The following is a 23,849-nucleotide window of genomic DNA, read 5'->3' on the forward strand; positions in this document are numbered from 1 at the left end:
AGGTAATGGAGATAGTCAAGGACTTTAAAGGATGGAAAGGTCTGAATAGGATTTGAATAGGACTGTATATTGACAGTTTCATTGTTTAGAATCACTGTCTATTTAACATTCCTAGGTGGTATCCTGAAATGACCAAACATTCTGGAATACCGCAACTAGGAAAAAAGAGTTTCTCTTAACTGTTCTTAGAATAGAGCTGTCTGATGAAACTTTCTGCAGTGATGGAAATTATCCATAATGCTGCACATATGGCTACTAAGTGCCTGAAATATAGAGTGTGTGATTGAAAAACTGAATTTTTAATTTTTATTTAATTTTAATTAATTAAATTATTATTATTATTATTATTATTTTTAGATTTTTATTTATTTATTTGACAGACAGAGATCACAAGTAGGCAGAGAGGCAGGCAGAGAGAGAGGAAGGGAAGCAGGCTCCCCGCTGAGTGGAGAGCCCGACGTGGGGCTCGATCCCAGGACCCTGAGACCATGACCCAATCTGAAGGCAGAGGCTTTAACCCACTGAGCCACCCAGGTGCCCCTATTTCTGTTTTTTTTTTTTAAGTGTTTATTTATTTATTTGACAGATGGAGATCACAAGTAGGCAGAGAGGCAGGCGCAGAGAGAGGTGGGGAAGCAGGCTCCCCTCTGAGCAGAGAGCCCCATGCAGGGCTTGATCCCAGGACCCTGGGATCATGACCTGAGCCAAAGGCAGAGGCTTTAACCCACTGAGCCACCCAGGCGCCCCTAATTAACTTTATTTTAAATAGTCATATGTTCCTTCCTTCCTTCCTTCCGGCCTTCCTTCCTTCCTTCCATCCACACTTCCTTCCTCCATTCCTTCCCTTCAGAGAGTGGGGAGAAAGGGAGATAGAAAATCTTAAGCAGATTCCATGCCCAGTGTGGAGCCTGATGCAGGGCTTGATCTCACAACCCTGAGATCATGATCTGAGCCGAAATCAAGAGCTGGATGCTTAACTAGCTGAGCCACCCAGGTACCCCTCTAGAACGCTTTCTTGATTCAAGATTCAAGAATGCCTTCTTGAAATTTTGACTTAGAACTCCTGTTGGGAACATGATATGGTAGAAATAATGTCATGGTTCAGTTCTTCATTCTACTTTACAGAGAATTCTAGGCTATACAACTCTAGGGCTTTAAACAGCTGCTAGTATCATGGTAAACCTTGTAGTGGGAAGTCAAGAGGGGAAGGCTTTTACTTTTATGAGCCCTTAAAATATTTCTGTGTATAAGACTGTTATGGGTATGTCAGGGGCTATTGAAAAATTTTAAGATGTGGCCTGTGGCATCAGTTTCTTTATAACATATGAGGGGAACTAAGAGTTAAACACGTGAAACAGTTTGGTAACTTCAACACAAGTTGTCTGCTAAGCTTCTTCTAGGAAGTCAGAGAAGGAGGGACTTCCTAGAAGAGATAAAATGTCTCCTGTATTCGAAGGGTGAGTAGGAGATGGGAAGGTATTTCTGAACATCATTGCAACCTGAGCAAAAGTTCCAAGTGGATGCATATACTAGGAGTGGTTAGGGGCCTGACCTGACTGCAGTGTGTGTGCATAAACTGAGGATAGTGGAAGTTTGAATCCAATGCTGGGGCCACGAAGTCTATGTTAAACTGATAGATAAGAGAATCATTGGTGTTAATAGAGGTGGGACATTATGAAGATAGTTTAAAGAAAAAAAAATTTAGGATGATTTTATTGAGCAATAACAGGTTTCTTGTTATAGTTGGAGAGGCCAGGTAACAGGTTATCTGCTGGTTGATTCCAGATGGGACTGGCTAGTAGTATAGAACCATGGTAAGAGGCATTTTATAGGGAAGAAAAAGTCAACACAGTCTGGTGACTAATTGAGTATAGATGTTTGAAGCAAGGGAGTGGGAGCTAGGCTTAGCTCTACATGCGTGGACCACAAATGAAACACAAAGTGCCAGTGCAGATTTTGGGTAGAGCTTATGTTCTCTGGTCTGGCTACTGCCTCGCCTCTCTTTTTTTTTGTATTCAGGTGATTTAAACATTTATGTTTCCTACCTGATTTTTGAGAAAACTTGAGTTTGCAAACCCTGCTACAGTGGGATTCCCAGTCCAAATGACTGGAATATTGGTAGATTCAATAGAGATTGAAAAATAACTCATATAATGTGTTAAGTTCAGTATTACATAGGTTCAGGTAAAAATGACAGTGTCTTAAGGAGTATGCTACTTGAAAATTAGGATGGCTGAATGTAAAAGGACATGTGAAGAAATGCAAAGTCAGACTTTTGGTATGACTATATTCATATTTGAGAATTATCAGCATTGAGATAATGGCTAGATCTGTGAGATTTGAGTCATTCATTAATTCAGCAATAGCCTATTAAGTGTTAGGAGCCAGGCCTGGAGGTGCTGAGGGTATAGTGTAAACAAGGCAGGTAAGCTTTCTGCTCTTACGAACATCACCTTCTACTGGCGCACTGTACTTTTTCCCAGAAATAATATAAAAGAAAATAATTAAGTGGCTGTGACTTGAGATTTGAAAAGCATTATCAAATTAGGGAGTTGAAAAGTTTCATGTGATTTTTAAAGATAAAACAGGGTGAGGGTAAGCTTAGAAAGACAGAAAGGGTTCTGACGCAGGAACCCCAAAGTCCTGGGCTCTGATTTCAGATCTACAGTCAACTAATTATTGTGCTGTGGCCAAGACACAACCCCTTTTAAGTTTCACTATTGATGAAATAAGCAAGTTGGTCTAGATAGATCTGTGTTTTTCAGACTACATGTTGTGATCTACTGAAATCAATTTACAGGCTCACAATCTAGTATTTAAAGAAAAATGAAATAAAAGAGAGTAGCAAATATTAACATAGAATATTGTCTTGTGAAGCTTTTTTGTTTGGGGGCATCTGTGTGCACACATGTGGCTGTGTGTCCTGAGTTGTGATAGAAAATATGTTTGTTAGTATGGCTTGATGCTATCAGAACAGTTAGAGAACATTGGCCTCTATGATCTAATTCAAATCCTTGCGTATAAGATTTGGTACTTGTAGAAGCAGTCCAGGTTTAAGAATATATTTAAAATTTCTTTAACCCTTTAAAACCACAATTTTATGATACACAAATGGGAGATTATATATGGATTTTTGAGAAATGGGGAGATTGGATGGGAAAAAATAAATTTAAAATTGTATTCATTTTGCAGAGGTATATTAATGAGAAGTAGCTTCAGTGCAGTTCTCAGAATAAGAGAGCTGTACAGAAGGACTACATAGATTTTGAAAATATTATTTGTGAGTTACTTGGTAGATATGTGAGCTTAGATGATTTCTGAATATGGTAATGCTGTGTGTACCTCATAACGTATTAGGAGAAAATGCTTCTTTTGATCCCAAACTTTTTAGAGACTCTAGGATATTATACAAAGTAAGGCACTATTATTGTTAATTTACCTTTTATAAATGATTGTGTGTGTGTCCTAATTTTTCACTTTTAAAAGAGTGATGAAAAATATGTTTCATTACTTCCATTTATTTATTTTTGCAAATGTGAACTAGCCTGATTGAGTGGAAAAGTAGAAATATTTACAAAATGAATCTGACTCTTATTTCACCTCTTATGAATGACTAAACATAATTTTTAAGGTATGTGATTGTGGAATGTGAAGATCAAGACACTCAGCAAAGAGACCCGAAGACCCATGAGATGTACTTGAATGTAATGAGACGATTCAGCCAAGCATTGTTGAAGGTAACCATTTTGTATGGGGGTTGGCAAAAACACCAGGCATGGGCCAGATCTGGCCTGTTGCATGTTTTGTTATGTCCCATGAGCTAAGAGTGGTTTTTATGTTTTAAATGGTTAAAAAAAAAAAGAAGAAGAAGAAGAAGAATATCTTGTGACATATGAAAGTTATATGAAAGTCAAATATCAGTATTCCTGCATAAAATTTTATTGAACATGATCATATTCATTTGTTTTCACATATTTATGGCCACTTATATACTGCAGTAGTGGTTGAATAATTGAAATGGAAACTGTATGGCCAACAAGACCTAAAGTATTTATTCCTTGGCCCTTTATAGGAAGTTTGTTGACCTCTTATTTAATGAAATAAACCTATATATGGAACAAATTCCAAAGCTTTGCTCTTTTATTTCTTCCCTCTCATTTTGTTTATCAAGACTAGTTACATTTTGAGAAATCTGACAATGCTCATATTGCAGGTACTTACGACATAACATATTTTGCTTCTTAAACAGTGTTTAGAATCTATGTAAAACCATTTTTTACTCTTTGGTGTTGTGATTCTTAAAGTGCGGTGGCACAGTTCAGACAGCAGAGGGTGCATGGGTAGTGAGGACCCTCACTGCACTGATCTGTGATTTGCTACAGAAATAATTAACTTCATAGCATCTTTTATCTGCAACTGCAGATAAACATGTTTCATGTTTTTACTACTTTAAATCTCATTGAAATCTTGAAGACTAAACTTTTCTATAGTTCTCAGAGCTCAGAGCTTCTCTGCATTCACCTATTGGCAGATAAAGTAGTTGTTCTTCTCTTCTAACCTCAATTCTGCATTTACAGTTTTTGTTATCCTGTGAAGAAATTTCATTTTCTCTGAGCTTAAATTTCCTCACCTTTGAAATGAGGATAATAACAGTTGCCTAGCCACCCTTATCAGTGTAATTGGGAAGATTAAGTGAGAAAATGTATTTTATAATATTTTATGAACTGGGAATTCACTGCATAAGACTTTATGGCATTTAATTTTTATGACTTATATTTTACTAAGCAAGCATGCATTATGGTACTATTTGAGAATGCTTTTCTTTTTTTTTCCAGTAGATTTTTTAGTTCCTTGAAGATGATACTGTTTCTGCCATACGCCTAGTGCATTTCTGAAGACATCATAGTCTTCCAGATATTTATTGAGTGAATGAGTGAATGCATTTTGGGTGAACGGATTCTCTTATCACATGGTTGTATGTGAAAAAAGGTGCTGTTTTTGATAGATCAGTATTTGCTGAAGGCTCAGATAGTTTTCAACTGTGGAAGAGTTGGCAGTGTTTAAATAAGCCAGCAGCTTTCTCGTTATCTCTGAATCAAGATAATTAATCTTTTTCAATTTCACTTTGTATTGAAGTTTGTAGCTATTAGAAGAATAAATAAAGATCACCCATGCTATTAAAGAAACCCTGATTATTATGCTACACAGAACTAATTTTCCTTTCCTTTGAATCCCTTCAGGGTGATAAGTCTGTCAGAGTTATGCGTTCTTTGCTGGCTGCACAGCAGACGTTTGTAGATCGGTTGGTGCATCTAATGAAGGCAGTGCAGCGTGAAAGCGGAAATCGTAAGAAAAAGGTAAACCTATGGGCTTTGCTTTTTGTTTATTACTAATGATGTTTCAGTATCATAAATACTGAATTTTGGTACTATCTCTCTGGGTTGATATATTTTATGAAATTCTTATGTAATTATAGCAATAGGGAAGCTTACAAGCACTGATTACATACAGGATCCTGTTTTATGAATTTGTGTATGTACATATATGTGTATTGATTTAGTCCTCACAACAACTCTGTAAGTTAGATGCTATTATCTCAATTATAAAAAAAAGTGGGAAAGAGGTTAAGTAATGTTTTGAAAATTCTTTATTTAAATTCAGTTTAGTGAACATATACTGTTTTATTAGTTTCAGAAGTAGAATTTAGTAATTCATCAGCTGCATGTAACACCCGATGCTTATTACATCAGGTGCTCTCCTTAATGCCAATCACCCAGTTACTCTATCCCCTGACCCACCTTCCCTCCAGCAACCCTCAGTTTGTTTCCTAGAGTTCAGTGTCTCTTACGGTTTGCCTCACTCTCTATTTCCATCTTATTTTTCCTTCCCTTCCCTGTGTTCATCTGTTTTGATTCTTAAATTCCACATGTGAGTGAAATCATACGGTATTTGTCTTTCTCTGATTGACTTATTTTGCTGAGCCTAATAACCTCTAGTTTCATCCACTTTGCAGATGGCAAGATTTCATTCTTTTTGATGACTTAGTGTGTGTGTGTGTATACACACATATACCATATCTTCTTTATCCGTTCATCTGTTGATGGACATCTGGGCTCTTTCCATATTTTGGCTATTGTGGGCATTGCTGCTATAAACATTGGGATGCTTGTGCCCCTTTGAATCACTATATTTGTATCCTTTAGATAAATACCTAGTAGTGCAGTTGTTGGGTCATAGGGTAGTTCTACTTTTAAGGTTTTGAGGAACCTCCATACTGTTTTCCAGAGTGGCTGCACCATTTTGCATTCTCACAAAGTGTATGAGGGTTCGAGGGGTTAAGTAATTTGTCCAGCGTCCTCAGCTATTAAGTATTACAGTTGGGATTTGGTCCCAGGCATTCTAAGTCCGTATTATTAATCTATAATGCTTTATTGGGTCTCATTTTAAAATTTTAGCATCTTAGTATATAATGTATTTGTTGCAGAAAGAACCTCTGCAGATCATGGAGACTGGAATTACTCTGAGAGAATAAAGGTCCAATGTGACTTGCCCAGGGTGACACAATTAATTGTTAGTAACAGCACTGGTTTTGCTTCTGTTCTAATGGCTAGGACATGGATCTTTCTCTCAAATAAGGCTTCTGCTTGCTGAGTATCTGTTCTTCATATGTCATTCTCCCTCATCATTAGCCCAAATGGTATAAAGAATTCACTTGATATCTTCTCTTTAACTAATCCCGCCATAGGCAAATCTTTCTTGGTGACCTTTGTGAAAGAGCACAACACATTTTACTGTTCTTCTCCAGACTTGTGAGAGGAAAAGTGGAGAGAAAAAGAAGTGAAAAATGGAGTCAGGAGCTCAAAGGCAGGGGATCAGGTCTAAAGAGAAATACTACTAGATGTATGTGCAAAAAATAATGTTCACAAAGTTAAGAAGGAGAAAATAGGCTGAAGAGAAACACATTTTTATTGAGATGACTTTTCTTGTCATTGCTGTGAAAAAAAATCAGAAACCATGGTTAAATAACTAAATCTCTACTGCTATTCATTCTGGAGCCCCTCTCCCCATAGGTGCCTGTGTGAGGAAGCAGTGTGATCCCACACACCCACCTGCAACAGTGCGGTCCCTGCGACTGTCAGTGTGGGCATGTGTTTAAACCAGTTTGTGTTTGTGTGGCATGCTCTTCTATTTGTCACTCACAGGAATCTGGCTACATCTCAGTTTTAGCTATATACCCATTTAAGATATCATTTAAAGCTTCCCAAAAGAAATTTTGTTTCTGCCACACATCCTGTTTTAAACCAGACAGTCCTAAATATAGTCTCAATCTTTGGGCTAAAGATCTTTTCAGACTTTTTTTTTTTTAATGATGTATTAAAAGACAATTTTGTTAATACAGATTTACTAGAAACAAGCCCTGGCACCATGGAGAAATGCCAAGATGGCTGTCTACTACTATTATTTGTGTTATTACTAGTAACGGTGGATTCACTACTGCTAAGAATTTGAAATTACATGTAGTGCTTTTCCATCACCCCATTTCCGTAATGAGTTTGGGAGAAATATGTCATGGTGAATGCAGCAGCATTAGATATATAGGAATGTTATCTGTGAGTTATTAGTAACATGGGTAAAACAAATGATAAAGTTTTTGCAATAGTGTTTTCCTATATTGACCTCTAGTTTAGGAAGAATTCTGCTGAAAGAGGTCTCTGAGTCTAGATATTGGAGTTCATTAAAAATGCATTTCCATCAGTACTTTCTAAAAATTTAATTAGGGTGCCTAGGTGGCTCAGTAAGTTAAGTGTCTGCCTTTGGCTCAGATTATGATCTCAGGGTCTTGGGATTGAGTCTACTTGTCACTCTCCCTCTTCCCCTTACCCCGCTCATGGGCATGAGCTCTCTCTTTCTCTCAAATAAATAAATTAAATCTTTTAAAAACTTTTAGTTAAAGCTTTCATTTTAAATGTTGTTAAATATTCTCCTTTCACTTTTTGATTCTTTAGGTGACAGTCATTTATTTGTTTGTAAAAATGTATTGCATGCCTACTGCATCCAAATACTTCTTCAGGTTCTCGGGATACAGCAGTGAATATAAAAATTCTGTTCTGGGGTGCCTGGGTGGCTCAGTGGGTTAAGCCTCTGCCTTCAGCTCGGGTCATGATCTCAGAGTCTTGGGATCGAGCTCCACGTTGGGCTCTCTGCCCGGCGGGGAGCCTCCTTCCCCCTCTCTCTCTGCCTGCCTCTCTGCCTAACGTGATCTCTCCGTCAAATAAATAAAATCTTTAAAAAAACTCTGTTCTTAAGGGAGCTTTTGAGGAGAAATTAAATAGAAGAAGTGAGTGAAATATAGAGTAGATACTGTTGTATACTCTGGAGAAAAATAAAGCAGAAACAGGAAGCAGGAAGTGCTGGGTTTGAGTAGTAAGGCAGTGTTTTACCTCTCAGTAGCGTGGTCAGGAAGGCCTCACTGGGAAGTTGACATTTGGACAAAGACCTGAAGTAGGTGAGGGAGCAAGCCATGGGCATATCTAGAGAAGACTATTCCAGCCAGAGGAATAGCGAGGACAGAAGCCTGGTGTGAGAGCATATGTGTGTTGTGTGCATGACATATTTGTGAACTAGGAGGAAGCCCAGTGTATGTGGAGTGGAGGGAGAATGGGCGGGGGTGAGTAGTAGGAGAGGAGGACTGAGGACAGAGATAAGAGGGAATTGGAGTATATATTCTTGTAAGTCATCACGAGGACTTTAACTTAAATACTGAGTTCACATAGAAGCTTTGGGGGGTTTGGAAGAAGAGAGTGACATGACCAGACTTTGGTTTTAGCAGCAAAAAAACCGACTCTAGTTGTTTTTGATAAGAGACTGTAAGAGGCAAAGTTGAAGAAGAAGAGCCATCAGGAGGCTACTGCAGTATTCAAGCTGAGAAGTGAGGGCAGCTTGGAGCCCAGGGCTTAGAGCAGTGGACGTGGTGAGAAGTGGCTGGATTTCTCACCCTTCTTTGGATCTGTTTTCTGGTTATTTTATTGTTTATTAGTACATCAATTAGAAATTGGTCATGATAGGATAACTTGAAATTCAGGTTAATTGACGTTACTTCATATTTGTATATCTGATTGTACATTGGGTTAGGGAGTAGATTTACTGATTTTTATAAGGGCTGTGTAGAAGTTTGTACCGGTTTTCAGTTGACCTTAACTTGGACTTTCTGCAATTCAGAGGAAGAATTGGAATATTACTGGAGGTGAAGAATCTGACTTTCTGTCTTAGTGGTCCCGGGAACATGATTTTTCTGAATTTCCACCTTACTGATTGCAGAGTTTGCTCCTGTGATACCGCATCCTCTCAGTAGCTTTACAGTTGAAGTGCTTTATGTTGCTAGGATCAGCAGGTCAGGTTTTCCCCTTTAAAGAACAAGCACACCTGTTAAAAATGCAAGACTCTCGAAGCTTTCAAGTGGATTGTTCTTTTGAAATTGGAAGGACTTGATCTATGCAGTATAGATGCTGCTACATGACAAAGCCATGTGACTTGAAATTTTCAGTTTCTGAATTCTTGACTCAGTGGCAGTATGCATGTGAGCTGAAGAAAATAAATGATAATATTCTTGTTGATCAGACAGATCCAATGAACAGTAAAATGTAGGGTTCAAGTTCCTTCAAGTGAATTGTTTACTTTTTAAACCTGAAATATGCCCTGGAGCAACATACTGAAATTCTTGCTTAATATTTCATCATATAAAATTAAGCTAAGGGGCGCCTGGGTGACTCAGTGGGTTAAAGCCTCTGCCTTCGGCTCAGGTCATGATCCCAGGGTCCTGGGATCGAGCCTCACATTGGGCTGTCTGCTCAGCAGGGAGCCTGCTTCCCTTCCTCTCTCTCTCTGCCTGCCTCTCTGACTACTTGTAATCTCTGTCTATCAAATAAATAATAATAAAAAAAAATTAAGCTAAGCTAAAAAAAAAATTAAGCTTCAAATGAAATGAGTTTCTCTTTGTGGCTTCACACATCCTTTGAAAACAGAAATGGAGTTTTAAAATCTGTCATGAGTGTATTCCTTATTCTCAGTTGCAGCAAGAGAAATGTATTGCCTAACCTTGTGTAAATCTAGCTCTTCACAGTCAAGTCACTCCTCTTGAAGTGTGCCACTGCTCTCGTCAGGCAGATTCCGAGTGTGAGTGCTTGTCTCTTAGGGGTGCACTGTCTGCTTTGTGTTACATTTATGGTGCTTTGGAGACATTTTAAGTTAATAGGAGTAGTCTTTATGTCTTCATCATCTGTTTATAAACTTCTTTTTCATTTTAATGTAATCAGTTCTTTCTGATTTGTTCTCTTAGAATGAGAGACTACAGGCATTGCTTGGAGACAATGAAAAGATGAACTTGTCAGATGTGGAACTTATCCCATTGCCTTTAGAACCTCAGGTGAAAATTAGAGGAATAATCCCAGAAACAGCTACACTATTTAAGGTAATTGTGATGGATCTCTAATGTATATGATTGGAACCTAATTCTGTAAAGCAAAAACATAGGTACTCCCTTCCAAAATGATTACAATGCAGATAATATCTGTAATTTTGTTTGATATAGTAAGTGCCAGATAAAAAATTACCTTTTTCTAATCATTGTGTTTTTGTTTCTGTTTTTTTTTTTTAAAGATTTTTATTTATTTGACAGATCACAAGTAGGCAGAGAGAGAGAGGAGGAGGAGGCAGGCTCCCTGCTGAGCAGAGAGCCCAATGTGAGGCTCTATCCCAGGACCCTGGGATTACGACCTGAGCCGAGGGCAGAGGCTTTAACCACTGAGCCATCCAGGCGCCCCTAATCATTGTGTTTTGATTTCCCTGTAGATACTTTTATGGAATGTGTCAAATATTTTTTTTATCTGTGGGTTGTTTTTAATCTTTAATTCTTTGAATGTTTTATTAGACCCACACCTACTTTTCAATGTAAGCTTTTAAAAAAAACCTTAAAATTGCAAAACTTGTATTATTTATTCTGTTCATAAGTTCATATGGTTATAGTCTCGGTTAACCTTTTTAATATTTCTTGCTCTGATATTTATTACTGTGACTTAAATTTTTTTCTTGTGTTTTCAAGTAGTTAATTCTCTTTAGTCCTTGATAGCATGTCAGGCTTCTTTTGGTTGGCCATAGCTTGGATATTTAGAAAAAGCTGATGGTAGCCACTTTCTCGAGTTGGGCCAAAGTACTGGGTGGGCATCATTATCTGTGAAGCATCGTTTTCTGTTGGGCATCATAAAGAAAGGTCTCTGAGACATGGTGTTTTACGTTTTGTGATTCTAGTGGTGGAAGGGCATATGTTGTGCTGGAATATTACTTTGTACCAGAAATGAAAGAGCTCATAGGACAACTACTTACACTTATAAAAAGGGATGTGACTATAGTAAGAAGTAGTTCGGATTTTTTTTTCAAGGATGTGTTTAAAGACAACCTGTGGCATCCCAGCTCACACAACTGAAACATAAGTTTTTAAAGTAGCACTGAACCTTTTTGCATGTTATAGACTCTGATAGTTTCTATTCTTCTAAGAATTATTCTGGTGCATTACATTTTAAATATAACTTGCAACTTGTTTACTTGGTTTTAAAACTCATTCATGGATTATAACCTGCAATTTAAAAAGCACTGGAGCAGGAGATAAAATGCAAATAAATATTTCTTAGTTTGTGCTTAGAACCCACGAGAAGCTGAGATTTTAGAAGCTACACACAGACATGTAACAACTGGTATACATGTGTACAACTAGTATTCCTTTGGGCTGGAACTCTCAGACAAGACCAGCTTCTAATATTCTCATTCCCTGAGGACTAATCAAGAGCAGTAAATCAAAAAGGTAGTTTTATACCATTTTTTGGAAACAAGATGGGAAAAAATATTTAAGACAGAATAGGAGTTGTAAGAGTGTGGTATAGTAGTGTACAGCTGCCACATTGTTAGGTGGATTCTGGACCCATTTTCTTCTTAAGTGTGTAGTATTATAATTACGTCTTAAATGCACAAAGTGGATGGTCAGTAAACTATCAGACATATTTTTGATCCTGATTGCCAGTCTTTCTGTTTGTTTTTCTTACAATCCTTAAAGTATGTAAGCATTCTTAAAAATTCTGGGTTAGAGTTTAGGATTAATGGTTATAGGTCATTTACTACATAACTCTGTCATAGTAATTCTTAATCATTTTTGGTTGCAAATGCTTTTGAGGTAATTTACAAAATACATTTTTTGCTTGGGGTGATAAAAGGATACTCTAAATTGAAGATAATTTAAAATTCAGAGTTTTAATCCAAAAGAGGTTGTAAGTTCTGAACATAAATTCACTGAAGCATTTTTTTTGACACCTTTTACCCCATCATTTTATAGGAAAGTTTTCAAGCATACAGCAAAGAGTAAAGAATTACACGGTGAACAACTAGGTACCTACTGTTTGACTTTTCTTAACATTTTACTGTATTTGCTCTGTCACATTTCTTAGGAACTGTGCAGAGGAAAAGTTATCTTTATTTTACAAGTGAGGAGACAGGTTAAAGAACACGTGAGCGATCACCCAGCTAGTATCTGTTGGAGCTTGGATTTCTGTCACTGACCCTAGAGCTCTTGTCCTTTAAGCCCTGTAATCTTCTGTCTGGTAGCTCGCTGATTGTTTTCTCCAGGGTATCTGATTACATCTTGCTGCCAGCCCATCTTGTTTCTTTAGGTTCTGGTAACTTACTTGTTTACCTTACAGGTCACCATTTCCTCCTGTGTATAGTAAATCTTCATGCATTAATTTATATCCAAATTTGAAAACAATATTTTTATTTCCAGAGTGCTCTTATGCCTGCACAGTTATTCTTTAAGACAGAAGATGGAGGCAAATACCCAGTTATATTTAAGCATGGGGATGATTTACGGCAAGATCAACTTATTCTTCAAATCATTTCACTCATGGACAAGGTGACTATATAACCTTATGTTGGCAGGGAACATTTTTTAATTTTGGAAAATGGTGGTTTAGTGTATACACTGTGTATGGACTCAGAAGTATTTTTAACATTCAGGTACAATCCTAGGAAGCTCAGCAGTTTCTACTTGACCTTGAACAAGTGTAGTTGTTTATGTACACTGCAGAGTGACTCTTGTGATGAGTATTAAATGAAATTGCATGCATTTCTTTTTATTAAAACTTTCTTCTAAGCTAAGTTCTTTCGATGTCATGTTTAGTAATTCCCTTTCTCTTGCTAGATCTTTTTGTTCTTTATTTTTTTCTTTTTATTCGTTAAATTGCATCCCTGCCCATCTTTAAAAGGAACGTATTTGCCCTCATTTTCCTTTTTGTGAGTTCTGAAATATTTAGTGACTAGAGAGAACTGTTTAAATGAGTTGGAGGAACCCTACTGTTCATTGAAATCTATCAACAGTGATTTAGAATAAGATAAAAAAATTGGCATACCATCAAGTAAGTGCTTAATAAGTTTATTTCAATGATCAAAGTAAAATTAACTGATGAATTTAAATTTCAATTTAGATTTATCGCCTAAATCTCTTACATTAAGCTATTACAGTACTTGCCTACAGAACTTTTTAGAACAGTCTTTATATTTGGTTAACATATTTTATCTTTTGATCAAAAGCTGCTACGGAAAGAAAATCTGGATTTGAAGTTAACACCCTACAAGGTATTAGCCACCAGTACAAAACATGGTAAGTTTATGTTACACCATGGTTTTTTATTTCAGCATCTAATGAGGGTGCTTTTCCTCTTTTAATTGAAAGTTAAGAACATTAGAGATTGAATTCATTTGTAGCACTGAAGACTGATTGTGCCTCTTCTTTTCTCCCTTGCTTCCTCTTAAAAACATTAAACAGCGTATCTGTAAGGAAAAATTAACACCTTTGTACTGTATTTATTTGCCTTCAAACCTGGTTACAATTCACAGTAGTTTCTCTCGTAGTAATTTTTGTCCTGAATCATCATTTGAGAGTTTGCATCATTTGATGCAAAGTGGCTTTGTATTGTGCTCTGCTTAAAAAAGCCACTCAGCAAAGATTATGCCTTATTAACTAATTTTTGTAATATAGATTTATGGCATCTAAGTCTTTCTAGGATGGAATAACCTCTGGAACTTCGATAGATGATTCCTTATGAATGCTTACCTAAAACCCGTTGTAAATTCCCTAGTCTTGTTACTCTCAGAGCTTCTACCTTAGGTACCTGGGACCAACAAAAGTATCTGTTTTAGTTTTCCCGCTCTTCCCCTGGCCACCCTCAAATCTTTTTGGTGGGATAATTCCTCTGCTCATTTTTCTCTCAGAATGATCTTGTTGGGTGTCTGGGTGGCTCAGTTGGTTAAGCGTCTGCCTTTGGCTCAGGTCATGATCCTGGAGTCTCAGGATCGAATCCCACATCGGGCTCCCTGCTCAGTAGGGAGTCTGCTTCTCCTGCTGACCTCTCTCCCTCTCATTCTCTCTCTCTCTCTCAAATAAATTCTAAAAAATTAAAAAAAATGATCTTGTTTAAAGTGTACTTATGTTCTTTGACTATCCTGCATAAATTGATTTATTCACTTCCTTTTGCTCTTTGGACAAACACAAAAGCCTTAGCTTGGTTCACAAGTTCTGGCTTGCTGTGACATGCTCCTGTGCCTGTTTCTTAAGCCTCTCTTTTGCCAGTCTCCCCTTTGCTTCCCAGGCGTTAGCCACACGGGCCACCTTCCATTTTCTCAAACACACCATGCTCTTTTCAGCCTTACAGTTTTCATGTATGATTTGGTCATCATCTTTAGCATCCATTCCTCCACAGCTTTACCTATTAACTTTCATTATCCTTCAAAACATGGCCCAAATCTCTGATGCCCTCTGATCTCTCTGATGATTTATGTCTCCCTACACTTTTCTCTTTCATAGAACCCTTTTCTTCATAGTATTTATCCCAGTAAGACTTGCAGGCTAGTACAGTCTATAAAGGCAGGGGCAAAGCTATGCTTTTTACGTGGCCAAGTATTTACTACATGGGAGAAAGACAATAAATATCTTTCAAGTGAATCAATGCAGACTATTCCCTGTTTGTAATCCAGCAATGAATGAGACTTTTCTTACTCTAAAGGAGTATACAGTAGTTTCCTTCATTCAACTTTGATATTTTCATAGATTTGTTATTTTATACTACTGTTGTGGTTTCTAGACTTACTACACTTACCTTTTCTCCTTCTTGTTCTCCCATGTAATGTCCTCTTCCCTTTCTTTGTGGTACTATAAGGGTTTTATACTTTCTTCTTCTATCATTTCTAGGAAATGTTAGAAAATGGAATATTAGGGGCGCCTGGGTGGCCTCTGCCTTCGGCTCAGGTCATGATCCCAGGGTCCTGGGATCAAGCCCCGCATTGGACTCCCTCCTTGGTGTTGATCCTGCTTCCTCCTCTCTCTCTCTGCCTGCTTCTCTGACTACTTGTGATCTCTCTCTGTCGAATAAATAAATAAAATCTTAAAAAAAAAAAGAAAATGGAATATTAGATTAAAAAAGCCAATAAACATAATTCAGTTTTAGGCTTAGGCAATTGATATTACGTAACTTAAGATTTCTTAAAGTGATTTTAAATTAGGAATATTTTTAATTGGTATATGTTACAAAAGTACAGAAAGAAGAAATTTTTGTGCCCAATTTAGGAAGCTTAGCTATTATTTTCTCTTCCTTGTATATAGTAATGGAAACTGGCCTGGAGAAACATACAGATAAATCAGCTTAATTGAAAGAAAAGTTTTCTTACAGTTCCTGTGACTTAAATGCCAGTCTAAGTATATTGTTTACAGACCTCTTTAAGTTGTTCAGGTATGTAGTGTATGCATTTGAAAATGAGGTTTATTCTTAGTAGAACCATTATTTTTATTGCTTAATCAATAGTTGTGCTTAATTCAATGCATGTATTTCTGTGCAGGCTTCATGCAGTTTATCCAGTCAGTTCCTGTTGCTGAAGTTCTTGATACAGAAGGAAGCATTCAGGTACAGAACTAATTTTAAATGAGTTATATAATTCATGAATATATAACTTTTCTAAAAATTGCAATCTTTATAAAAAATAAATACAGTTAAAAATTAATGTCTCCTTTTATCACCATTTTTCCCTCAAATTGTTTTCCTTTCCTTGGACATAAACAGTGCTAACAGGTGGAAATTCTTTCTTGTTAGTACATACAGATAGATGCTCAATTCCTTCAACGGTGCCTGGCATGTAATAGGGAAGCAGGAATTAATTAAATTAAAAATATATTAGTTTATGGTTATATTCCAAATTATGGAAATTCTATAATTTTTTAATCCTAATTGAACATTTGATTATTTCCAATTTTTGTTGTTATTCAGAACAGTACTACATAGTCTTGCTCCTACATGGTTTGAACATTTGTTTTTAAGACCCTGTCTTCAACCATAAGAGACTCTTAATCTCACAAAACAAACTGAGGGTTGCTGAGGGGAGAGGGGTTGAGTTGAGTTATGGACATTGGGGAGGGTATGTGATACGGTGAGTGCTGTGAAATGTGTAAGCCTGACAATTCACAGACATGTACCCCTGGGGCAAATAATACATTATATGTTAATAAAAATAGTTAATAAAAAAAAAATGTCCCTCCAGCCTCATTGCTGTCCTTTAATGTAAGAAAAGGTAAGCAGTTTCTAGAATCATGACATGTGTGTTTTTGAAATTTTTTACACTTTAAATACACGGATTACTTCTTATCACATCTCAATAGTTTATTTTGGTTGTTTTTTAAATATGATTTTTCTTTTTTCCAGTGGGAAAAAAGTATGTAATTTGCACAGAAAACCTGATATACCTGAGATGAAAGATAATATGAGAAGGACTTGACAGGATATTTGCTACAGTGTGTTTTCATCTTTCTTAGTTTAAAATGTCACAGTAATTCAGTATGGAGTTTATATTTGCAGAAAAGCATTACTCTGATTTCTTGGCAAAGCAAATGGTTATTCTGTTCTTTGGTTTAGGGAACAGTCACATGCAGTGGTTAAAAGCTCAGGCTTACTGAAGTCCTTAAGGTCTCCCAAATATATAGTAAATAGTGAAAGTTTTACTTCTTCATTACCAATTCAGATGCCTTTTATTTCTTTTTGTTGTATAACTGCCGTGGCTAGGACTCCCAGTACTATTTGAACGAGGGTGGTGAGAGTGGACATCCTTGTCTTACTCCTGACCTTAGGAAAAAGACTTTTTTTCAGTTTTTCCCCACTGAGTATGATGTGAGCTGTGTTTTTTTTCACATATGGTCTTTATTATGCTGAGATTTGTTCCTTCTAAACCCACATTGTTGAGGGTTTTTATCATGAAGGAATGTTGTACTTTGTCAAATCTTTTTGTGCATCTTTTGAAATGATCATAGGATTCTCATCCTTTCTCTTACTGATGTGACATATCATGTTGATCAGTTTGTGAATATTGAACCACCCTTGCATCCCAGGAATAAATCCACTTGATTGTGGTGCATGATTTTTCTAATGTGTTTTTTTTTTAATATTTTATTTATTTATTTGAGAGAGAGAGAGTGAGAGAGAGAGCATGAGAGGGGAGAGGGTCAGAGGGAGAAGCAGACCTCTGCAAAGCAGGAGCCCGATGTGGGACTCGATCCCGGGACTCCAGGATCATGACCTGAGCTGGAGGCAGTTGCTTAACCAACTGAACCACCCAGGTGCCCTCTAATATATTCTTGAATTCAGTTTGCTAATATTTTTTGAGGATTTTTGCATCTATGTTCATGAGAGATAATAGCTTCCTAGAACTGATAAATGAATTCAGTAAAGTTACAGGATGTAAAATCAATATGCAGAAATCTGTTGCATTCCTATACACTAATAATGAAGCAGCAGAAAGAGAAATTAGGAAAACAATTCCACTTAAAATTGCACCAGAAATAATAAAATAAAAGACCTAGAAATAAAAGAATTAAAAAAGACCTGTACCCTGGAAGCTATAAAACACTGGTAAAGTAAATTGAAGATGACACAAGGAATGGAAAGACAATCCATGTTCATATTGAAAGAACAAATATTGTAAAAATGTCTATACTATCCAGGTAGTATCACATTTAATGCAATCCCTATCAAAATACCAACAGCATTTTTCACAGAACAAGAACAAACAATTCTAAAATTTCTATGGCACCACAAAAGATCTTAAATAGACAAAGCAGTCTTGAAGAAGAAAAACAGAACTAGAGGTATCATAATTCCAGACCTTAGATTATATTACAAAGCTGTGGTAATCAAAACAGTATGGTACTGGCACAAAAATAGACATTGATTAATGGAATAGGATAGAAAGCAAAGAAATAAACCCACGATTATGTGGTCAATTAATCTTTGACAAAAGAGGCAAGAATTTGCAATGGGAAAACATCTCTTTAACAAATGGTGTGGGGAGAATTAGACAGCTACATGCAAAAGAATGAAAATGGGCCACTCCTTACACCACATACAAAAATAAACTCAAAATGGTTTAAGGACTTAAATGTGAGACCTGAAACCATAAAAGTCCTACAGGAAAGCACAGGCACTAATTTCTCTGATATCAGCTATAGCAGCATCCTTTTAGAGCCATCTCCTGAGGCAAGGGAAACAAAAGCAAAAATAAACTGTTAAGATTACATCAAAACAAAAAGCTTCTTCATAGTAACAGCCAACAAAACTAAATGACAACATACGGAAGGAAAAGATTTTTGCAAATGACATATCTGATAAACGGTTAATATCCAAAATATATAAAGAAATTATACAACTCAATACCCCAGAATCAAACAATCCAATTAAAACATGGGCAGAAGACATGAACAGACTCCAAAGACAACATCCAGATGGCCAACAGACACATGAAAAGATGCTCAACATCATTCATCATCAGAAAAATACAAACCAAAGCCACAATGAGATACCACTGCACACCATCAGAATGACTAAAATCAGACTCAAGTAACAAGTCTTGGCAAGGAGTTAGAGAAAACAGAACCCTGGTACACTGTTGGTGAGATTGCAAAGTGGTAGAGCTATTGTGGCAGACAGTATGGAGGTTACTCAAAAAATTTAAAGTAGAACTATCCTACGATCCAGTAATCCCACTACTGGGTGTTTAACTGAAAAATGAAAACACTAAATTGAAGGGAAGGGGTATATATACCCCTTTGTTTATTGCAGCATTATTTACAGTAGCTAAATTATGGCAGTAGCCCAAGTGTCTATCAATAGTTGAATGGGTAAAAAAGAGGTGGGATACACACACACACACACACACACACACACACACACACCATACACAATGGAATATTATTCCACCATAAAAAAGAATGACATCTTGCCATTTGCAACAACGTAGATGGATCTAGAAAAGTATAATGGAAAAAAAAAAAAAAGTATAATGATAGGTAAAATAAGCCAGTCAGAGAAAGACAAATACCATATGATATCATTCATGTGTAGAATTTAAGAGACAAAACAAATGAACAAAGAAAAAAAAGATAAATAAAAAAATATTCCTAACTATAGAGAACAAACAGATGGTTACTAGAGAGGAGGTAGGGTGGGGAGGAAATGGGGAAAAAAAAAAAAAGGAAAAAAGTTTATGCTCAGAACATGGAACTGCCGGGGCGCCTGGGTGGCTCAGTGGGTTGAGGCCTCTGCCTTCGGCTCAGGTCATGATCCCAGGGACCTGGGATTGAGCCCCACATCCAGCTCTCTGCTCAGCAGGGAGCCTGCTTCCTCCTCTCTCTCTCTCTCTCTCTCTCTCTCTCTCTCTCTCTCTCTGCCCACTTGTTATCTCTATCTGTCAAATGAATAAATAAAATCTTTAAAAAACAAACAAACAAAAAAACCATGGAACTGCCTGGGGTTGGAGTTTGGCCATGCACCTTTTCAACTGTAAACCTTGAGTGGCTTCTTAACCCTTTGTGCAAAGAAGAGTTAATATAGCCGACTTGAGGGTCTTATCATTGGAAAAGCCCACTTGCTAGGGTAGCCTTTGACTGGTGTCTGGGAACTTGGCTTCAGTGTGTTGCTCCTCTGTTCCCTAACTGATAAGAGTAGTTCAGTGTGCCTAGACTGTTTGTGATATGTGATTTATAGCAAACAACTTGCTTTCCTTCTAGAATTTTGGCAGTTGCTAGACAGAGGGTACCTATATGACCAGCTCCCAATAAAACCTTGAGTAATGTCTCCAGTAGGCTTTCCTGGAGAGAAATATTGCACCCATATTACTGCCTTTTTTTTTAATTGTTGAAGAAAAGTAATAAATATGATCAGTGTATCCCCTCACAGAAGAGAGTCAGGAGGCTTACACGTGGGTTTCTCCAGACTTTCCATGTGTACTTGTCCTATGCTGGATCTGCTGTGTGTGGTAAGTGTCAGTTGTGGTACCAACCATATGTTGAGTCTGTGACTCCATGTAACACATGTAGGAGGCCTTGAACCCCTAACATACCCTTCAGGTCTCAGTTTCTGCATCTGTAAAATTTAGGTTATAATTAATAATACTTCCCTCTAGGATTGTTTTGAAGATGATGTGAAGTATAGGTAGATCTTTAATACAGTTTCTAACTGAAGTAATTATTTAATAAAGTTGTCAGTTATTATGTTGCTTTGTGTAATTATTATTTAATAAAATAAGGCCAGTGGCAGTTTGTATGTATATTGATTCTTGGTTTTCATATCTGATCTCTGTAAATAGTTTTGCCAAGTCATGGGTTATTCTCATGTTCAACTTCAGTAGATAATTAAAAGCTATTTTCCAAAATAGCTGTTTTTGGAAAAAAAATGTTCCATTTCTCGTTGCTACACATCTTTGCCTAATCTTGGTATTATTAAACTTTTATTATTATTTTTTTAAATTTTTAATTTTTTTTTGTATTGTCAGACTTCTTAATTTTGGTATTTTATTTTTGTTTTAGTTTGCATTTCCCTAATTACCCACAAGGTTGAGCACTTAAAATATATATGTATAGGTCATTTATTTCTTCTGTGACATGCTTATTTACATCTTTTGTTCTTTTTACTGTTGGGTTATTTGTGTTTTTATTGATGTATAGGAATTCTTTATATATTCAAGGCATAGTCCTTTGTCAAAGGATTTTCAGAAAAGCTGAAACATAGGATAAAATTTTTTAACAGCATGTTACTTGTATTTTCAACATTTAATAAGTTGTTTTTCTTCAACATTTAATAAGTAAGGGAATAGTTCCAGTTGGTAGTCAGAAACAAAACAAAACACTGTTTTCCACACTGATTCCAGACTCTTTCACTGTAGTGCATTTATTGTCCCCCTGTAATTCTTTCGTTCAGTTCACATCTCTCTTGTATTTATCTTTCCATTAATTTTCTGTAAGAATTAGCACTTGCATTCTAATTAATTTACAAATTTGAATGTGATTTTACTGAGCTTTTTTTATTGGCATATAGTTGACATAACAATATCATCTTGTTTTGAGGTGTACAGCACAGTGATTCAGCAATATATAATTACGAAATGATCACCATGTGTCTAATCACCGTCTGTCACCAAGTTATTAACAATATTATTGACCATATTTCCTGTGATGTACTTTACATCCCCTTATTTGTTTTATAACTGGAGGTTTTTTAATACTAATAGTAGTTAAACTTAAAAGATAATTTTAATAACTCATGTTCATTTTAAGGGGAATATATGGTACCAAAAAACCCTCATTTTTTACATTCAGAAGAAAGGTAAAAGAAAAGGATGAATTGAGTATAGAGAAATAGCAGTAAATTTATTTAATTTTATGTAATGTTTTCCCTAAGATATGAAAGTAACAGCATACTTTTTTTTTTTTTTTTTAAATCTTAACTGTAAGTAAGCATAGTAATAAGACTAATTCTTGGAATATACTTTTTAAAGTCCACATTTTATAATTACTGACTAAGCTTTAGATTACACATTTGGTAATTTCTTATCATTTCAAAATGTCTGATTTGCTTAAGGATCATACTGAATTCATAAACATGTAAATTTTATCTTTTCAGAACTTCTTTAGAAAGTATGCACCAAGTGAGAATGGGCCAAATGGCATTAGTGCTGAAGTTATGGACACATATGTTAAAAGCTGTGGTAAGTTTTTCAAACTCTTCCATTGGTACGTTGGAGTCAAGGAAATAGGCTATCCCAATGTTGCCGTATTCATACACATTTACATTTAGCACTTTGTAGGATTTTATCTTAGTCCTTTTGGGCTGTTTAGTCCTTTTGGGCTCCAAAATACCAGAGGTTGGCTTAGGGGCTGGAAGTCCAGGATAGGGTATACCAGCATGGTCAGGAGAGGGCCTTTTTGGGGTGAAAGACTTTTTGTTGTATTTTCACCTGGCAGAATGGGCTAGGGAGCTCTGTGGGCTCTCGTTTTTGAGTTTTTAGGATGGTAAGCACCTCCTAATACCATCACACTGGGCATTAGGATTTCATTGTGTGAATTTTGGGAGGACATAGACATTCCGATCATGGCAGATTTAAATTCTCTATAAGAAGATGATTAAAAGATACAAAATCCTGATAAAACAAGTCATTAATGTTTTGACATAATAGTAGTAACAAGGTCTAAAGTCTATTTAGTCTTTAATGGGTTAACTGTGCTAAAATTACAAGTTATCTCTTCCCGGAAGCTGTTAATTTTCCCCTATATTTTCCCTGTGTTTGCATAACTGCAGTTAGTAGACTGTGGGAAAAATCTCAGCAATAATTATGGTTTAGATAAATCTCAAGAGCTGTGTTAGGAGGATGCCTCTCAAGATATTTTATTCTATGGTGCCTTCCTGGAAATAAGTAAGTGGTAAAATGCCATAGGGATTAATTCATATGTTTTGATCATTTATGCCTACCTATCCTCATGAAGTTTATATTCTAGAGGACTTTTTCAAGATTTTCTGAAGAGGTTTTTTTGTTTGTTGTTTGTTTTTAGTAACTAGATTGTTTAAGGGAGGGTTAATAAAGGAGTTGATAGTAGATTTGAGCCCTGGATGGGATATGGTATATAAGAAGTCATTTTATTAAAATTTTATGGTTATGTTCCTGTTTATACCTATCCTTAAGTTAGGAAGAAGCAAGTAAGGGGTTTTATAGACATGTAACTATTACATTTAAACTTTCATATCATTTTATGTCTTGTAAACTGCTTCTTATACATGGCATTTTTTAAATATTTTTCACAATGTTCCTGTGAAGTCTAGATTATTTTAGACAACATAATTTCTCCCCAAATTTATACTTGATGTTGTAGGTTTGGCTTAGAAGTATAAAGAAAATGTAATATTCCTGGGAACTTTAAAAGCACCAAAATAAAATATGTATGTATATTAAAATCCTTTACAGTTTGATCTTATTTTTACTGAAGGAATATAACATGTTACATGTAACTGTGTTTACCCATAAAAATGACCACATACAGTGTAGATTTAAGAACTAAAAAAAATTGAAACATTCCAGAGAAAATGTATTCTTTCTTTTTACTTACCCTTGCTCTCCCACTCTGGATTTTTCTTATCTTTCTCTCCTACCTTCCCTGCTTTCATTCTTTTCTTTCCTTTTCCTCTTTCTTTTCTTTCCTATTTTTTCAGACCTTCAGTTCTGTTTTCTGAAAAAATTACATATTATCTGAAGACAGGCTGGATGTCTAAGATTACTCACATGACAGATCATACTGTCTTTTATAACAAGGCTTGCCAGTCAGATCTCCTGTACATGGCCTCTCTGTGGCTTGGGCTTCTCAGAACTGGGTTCCAAGAGGAACTCTAAGAGACAGGAAGTAGAAACTGTTGGTTTCTGAAGACCTGGACTGAAAAGTCACAGAGCTT

At 36.2% G+C, this 23,849-nt stretch overlaps 1 protein-coding gene across 3 annotated transcripts in view; it reads left to right on the forward strand.

The window, feature by feature from the left end:
* Positions 1-23,849, forward strand: part of LOC111142649 (phosphatidylinositol 3-kinase catalytic subunit type 3) — a 143,760-nt gene that overhangs the window by 74,759 nt on the left and 45,152 nt on the right. For all 3 annotated transcript variants that reach the window (XM_022495965.1, XM_022495967.1, XM_022495966.1), the window contains 7 exons: positions 3,632-3,737; positions 5,241-5,357; positions 10,337-10,468; positions 12,824-12,952; positions 13,630-13,699; positions 15,931-15,995; positions 22,032-22,116. In XM_022495965.1, the coding sequence (XP_022351673.1) occupies positions 3,632-3,737; positions 5,241-5,357; positions 10,337-10,468; positions 12,824-12,952; positions 13,630-13,699; positions 15,931-15,995; positions 22,032-22,116 (704 nt within the window). The remainder of the gene's footprint in view (positions 1-3,631; positions 3,738-5,240; positions 5,358-10,336; positions 10,469-12,823; positions 12,953-13,629; positions 13,700-15,930; positions 15,996-22,031; positions 22,117-23,849) is intronic.

Source organism: Enhydra lutris, unplaced genomic scaffold (genome assembly GCF_002288905.1).
Source record: "Enhydra lutris kenyoni isolate GAN:26980312 unplaced genomic scaffold, ASM228890v2 scaffoldscaffold8, whole genome shotgun sequence".
NCBI lineage: Eukaryota > Metazoa > Chordata > Mammalia > Carnivora > Mustelidae > Enhydra > Enhydra lutris.